This window comes from Eurytemora carolleeae, unplaced genomic scaffold (genome assembly GCF_000591075.1).
Source record: "Eurytemora carolleeae unplaced genomic scaffold, Eaff_2.0 scaffold160, whole genome shotgun sequence".
Lineage (NCBI taxonomy): Eukaryota > Metazoa > Arthropoda > Copepoda > Calanoida > Temoridae > Eurytemora > Eurytemora carolleeae.
Genome location: NW_019396112.1, coordinates 19,181 through 24,640, shown reverse-complemented (window position 1 = coordinate 24,640; position 5,460 = coordinate 19,181). Strand labels below are relative to the sequence as shown.

The window sequence follows — 5,460 nt, the reverse complement described above, 5'->3', positions numbered from 1 at the left end:
ATATACAGTTAAATATACAGGGTGAGACATTTATATACAGTTAAATATACAGGGTGAGACATTAATATACAGTTAAATATACAGGATGAAACTTTTATATACAATTAAATATACAGGGTAAAACTTTTATATACAGTTAAAGCATATAAATGATTTGTATTGTATTTACAGGGTGAACCAGTTACATACAGTTTTTTACATTTTATGACACTTTTCTATCCAGCTTACTTAAGATTTTTTTGTTGACACTTTTTACTGTTATACATTAAAATTTAAAGTAAATTGTAAAATTAATAAAAATATTATACGTAAATTATCCATCTGAAAATGAACATACGAGGGGTGGGGGGATATTTAAACCGCCCGAGGGTCAGTTTCTCCTAGTTTCCTTCTCCGTACGATACCCTGCTCTGCCCCGTTCACATCACCGGAAATATATCCGTCCTCAACACCGTAAAATTACTTTAATAGCGGAGCAACCTTTCCCTCATCCTCCTTTTCCTCATCTTTCCCCCGTCCCTCCCCGGCCCTTCCTCCCACCCCTGAGCATCATAATCTTTATCCACGCACGCCCTGATATAATAACATCCTGTGATTGATTATTTTATAATTTTCATATTTAGCCTTTTTTTAGTTTACAGGAGTTGGGGAAGAAAGCAGATTTTTTGCATCAAAATAAGTATTAATAGAACTAATTAATTATAAGCTGACTTTTAAATTAATTATAAGCTGAATATTGCTTACATTTTTATTGTTACAAAAATTTGATACTTTTCCTGGATCAACTTATTTAAGTGCAAAGAATTTATTCCTGAAACAAAATTAATTATCAAAAGGCTGATTATAGATTTCTTTAAAATAGCAGGTTTATGAAATTGGAGATTACGAGAGTGAATAATAAATACATCTTATATCATTCATAGCAAAACAAATTTAAACAATGCCATTAATATATGTAGTATATGTATGTATATTACATGTGTGTGAACAAATCTTTAATAATAATAATACCTATTATTATATAATAATAATATATTCGGCGATTTTCGAATAAAACATAGGCTAATAGGAGGTTAATGATTTCCAGGGGGTTTACAGACCCAAAAGAAAAGACAAAAAATGTAAACCCCTCCGGAAAAATTTCTGTTTACGCCCCTGACTGTAATGCCATTCCTGAATCAATTCTTCGATAATTTTACTAAGAAATTCATGAATGAATGAGCAAAATGATCTTAAGGGAGATTTTAAAAAAATTTAGGACATAACATCTTTTCAATATTTTGTTTCCGCAATTATTTAAAAAGGTATTGACCTCAAATCCGCAGATGTAATTTTTTGGTGGGAATATCCCCCCGGCCCCCTCACCCTTAAAAACCAATTTTGTAAAATTACTAATTTCCCTGAAATGAATCTATGTTCCCCTAAAACATATAAATATTCGCCTGATCTGTGTATTTTCATACCTAACGTGAGAATTTTCTCAGTCCTAATTCATTATAAAGTTTATTTAACAGTTTAAAAAAATTCGAAATTGAAATGAATAGTCTAGGGAACATACTGTATTAATGTACTCTACTGCATATAATTTGTAAACATTTACATGATTTGTACACTTTGAACTCCCTTTCAGGCTTAAAGGGACTGAAAAAATTCATACCGAGAGATTCTTTTAATTCCTCTCTATATAGTCTATTTTCTATGGATACAACCCCTTGTATAAACTGTAATGCGGGATAAGCATAATGAAGCAAAATTTAAATTCAGTAAAACTTGGCTGAAAAATATAAAATACAAATTTTACAATTTTCAAATTTCCTTTCCCTTAAACTTGAAACAAATATATTAACATTTTTTTCTGAACACTTATTTTATGAACTTGGTATCAGGAAAAATTATAGGAAAATTTTTAAAAGGAATTATGATTGCATGAGAATTGTTGTTAAAACAAACAAGTAAATATTCAAAATTTATAATTTGTAATTGTTTGGGCTGGTTTTCGGTGTGTTTCTTTTTGTTCACATTTATTATTCATTTTTTATCAACTTACTCTTGGGTTCTTCTGAAATTGTCAAAACTAAAAAGAAGTTTTAAATGTTATATTAGTGAATTTATAAAGAATAGAGGATAGTGTCCGACAAAGTGTATGCATATCCCTGTGAGATGGTTTCTTTCATATTAGACTCTTGGTTTAATGAACGTAACCTAATTCTTCCCTCCCTTCCCCAAATTGCTCCGACCCCTCATTATCCCGAAACCCCTGTCATTTATCCTTTCAGAAAATATTTTGAGTACTTTATCGGTTGGATATTATCTATCTTCATCGGTTGGATATTATCTATCTTCATCGGTTGGATATTATCTATCTTCATCATCGGTTGGATATTATCTATCTTCATCGGTTGGATATTATCTATCTTCATCTGTTGGATATTATCTATCTTCATCGGTTGGATATTATCTATCTTTGGCAAAAAATTTGTCTTCTTTTTTTAGAGGATTTCTTTTCAATTAAATTGAAAAATTTCACACTCTACTTTAGAATATACCTAGTTTACGCTACTCTCTTGTAAGAAAGCCTTAGTGAATATCTGTATAAGATCCCCCCTCTCCCTCCTCCCCCTTGATCCTTATCCATCCTATTAGATTTAGTCGGACAGTTCTGTGATTGGTCCAAATTATCCTCCTGTCTCCTGATTGGTTGAGTCGGTAAAAGCACCGTGAAAGCAGCGGTGTTTAACCCTCTGGGGAAAATGTTTAGTAATTGACAGTCCCCCCTCTAGTCAACACGGTTTACAATATGTCGGGGCATGATAGACATTTTTCTCCTTTACTTACATCTTACATAGCCAGAGGTAGACAAGTATTCAATTAAATTAAACTAAAATATGTTTCCGAGCTATTAAACGAAAACTTTTAGGAGTTATGGGGTCGCAAAGGAAGTGAGTTCTTACCTCAAAATAAGTTTTTCTATTACTTAAATCTTTTCAACTTGATAGTTCAAATCTTTAAAATTTTTAAAACTTAGACTATTCAATCTAACAGAATTCATAGTTTTTAATAACAAGAGGCTATAACATCGAGTTGCAAAAATTTGTTTACTGCAAGAACTTAGTGTCTTTGTATCAGTCAGTATTCACGCATAAATAGGCTCCTTCTTGATGTTTAGATTGGAGTAAAATATTATCAATCACTCAAAAAATTATTTTAGTTCTTTGCTTGGATTAAGAGTTAAAAAAAAGAATATGTAATGATAATAAAAGTTGATAATCAAGAATCTGTATTAGACTTAATATTTCTTTTCTTGTCCTTAGATTTAGTGATTTGTATGTTTTCATCAACGAGGTTATAGTTTTCATTTTTCCTCTTTTAATTTTATGGTTTCCGATTTTTATAGTTAAGTATTTCTGAGTATAACTTGCTTTCATTGGTATTTAAATATACTAATATGTGAAGTTTAAGACCTAGGAAAATAAATAAATTTTTACTTAAGCTTGTTCTGCTTTACTTGATTACAAACATTGGCTGACCAAAGATCATGATTTTGTCTCAAAATATTACTTTATTAAACTTTGAAAACTAATTCTATCTTTTTTCAGTTCGAGCGATGATGTGGAGTCAACAGCATCAATCCTTGTTCCAAGATCTCTACCGTCATCCTTCTAACTACTTTCCAGCCCTCCCCTCCTCATCCTCCTCAGCCACACCCCTTCAACATTACCAGCATATTCCTGAAGATCTCAACCAGTCCCTCCCTTCAACTCCGTCCAAGTCGGAGCCGACCTCTCACAGAGAAATGTCTCCGCAGGAGAGCGAGGGCGGGGAGGATAAACCGTTCAACTGTGCTTATCCTAAATGTGCTTACGTTACAAACCGGAGAAACAATCTCAAGCGCCACATCTTAACCATGCATGAGAGATTGAGTTCTCCCCACTTTTGCTGTGGAATCACATTCTTCCGTAAGGCGGATATGCGGATTCATAATAAAGAATGTCACAAGAACGGGTATGTTTGCTCCTGGCCGAATTGCGGGAAACATTTTCTCCGTAAAGCTTTGTTGGATCGGCATGTTAAGATTCATACCGGAGAGAAACCCTTCATTTGCTCCGTGTGCAGTTATGGTACCAGCCACAAATCCAATCTTGATCGACATATCAAGATACATTTCAAGTCTACGTCTCCAAATGCATACATGGAGATGTACGATGCGTACAAAACTAATATATTGACGCAGAGCGGTTGGGGCGGATATCCGGTATCTAAACTTCAACCTGAGCATCTCTCATACTGGCAGAAACAGGATCCGGAGCTAGATTTACCAATGCCTGATAGCACCACGGAGTCAAAACCATCCCCGGTGGATTCAAGCTTAGATCCCAATTGTCCCCCGTCCCCAAGGTTGCACTCTTTACTCCAGACTCCGGAGAAGAACGGATTCCAAATCCCATTTCCGTCCTGTGATCTCTCCTCAATCTCTTCCATCCTGCTGAGCCCTATCAAAACGGAACGAGGACGGGATTCTCTGGATGCCTGGTGGGTTAAGGAGGAGGAAATGAACGGAGCTAACTACTCCAGGTCTATGCTGCAGAGGGAGCAGAACAAGGTTTCCCACACAATCAGCAATATTCTTGGGATCATCTAAACCTTTGGAAATTTAAAAGTTGTTCTTCCCAATTTATCAACATTTAAAAAGGGCTTGTTAATGAATTTTAAAAGAGCTTGGTTCATTCGGTAATATTTTTATTTTGATCCGATATATTTTAAATTAAACTTTCTGTATCTGCAACCTATTCCAAAACTGCCCGAGAAATAGGGGGGGAATTTTCTACGAGTGACCTAGCAATGCAAACTTCACTGACTGCAGAACAAGGGAAGTAAATCAAAATGTATATTTAATCATGAAACTGTACGGTGCAAAGATATTAAATTATCTTGAATTAAATTTAACATGTTTTGTAAGAGCTTTAATAAAGTATTATTGTGTTTTGCGTATATACGTTTTGTGACTTATTTCTAGAGAATATTATATAAAATGCAGTATCTGTAAATAAGTTCAATAAAAAAATTTCAAAAAATTATTTATTTCTAGAACTGTTAGAAAATTTTAAAACGTGAGACTTCAAATTCAAAAGATGACAAACCATTGTAAATTTTTATATTTCTTCTTTGGGTAAAAAAGAAAGAAAATGAGAATTTATTTTTTCTCCCAATAGTTTTTAATTCTGAAATAAAACATCTTTAATAGATAATTCTTATTACAAAATCAAAAAATAAAACTTTTTAGTGAATTTTTCTCGCGTGTTACACATTAAAATGGTGAAACAGAGTTTCAAGTCTGGAGTTTGAACTGAAAAGGGTTAATTTTAACTGGTTTCATATAAATAAACAATGAAATTTAACAACCATAAATTTTTTCATAAAGCAAAACAGAAATTATTTGTTTAATTTTATTGCTGTACAAGT

General features: G+C 33.1%; 1 protein-coding gene across 1 annotated transcript; it reads left to right on the top strand.

Moving 5' to 3' along the window:
- Nucleotides 1-2,767: 2,767 nt before the first annotated feature.
- Nucleotides 2,768-4,991, top strand: LOC111695280 (zinc finger protein 484). The gene is made up of 2 exons (XM_023464538.1): nucleotides 2,768-2,852; nucleotides 3,597-4,991. Exons 1-2 carry the CDS (start codon nucleotides 2,798-2,800, stop codon nucleotides 4,637-4,639), a joined length of 1,098 nt encoding a protein of 365 aa, XP_023320306.1. The 5' UTR covers nucleotides 2,768-2,797; the 3' UTR covers nucleotides 4,640-4,991.
- The last annotated feature ends 469 nt before the right edge of the window (nucleotides 4,992-5,460 follow it).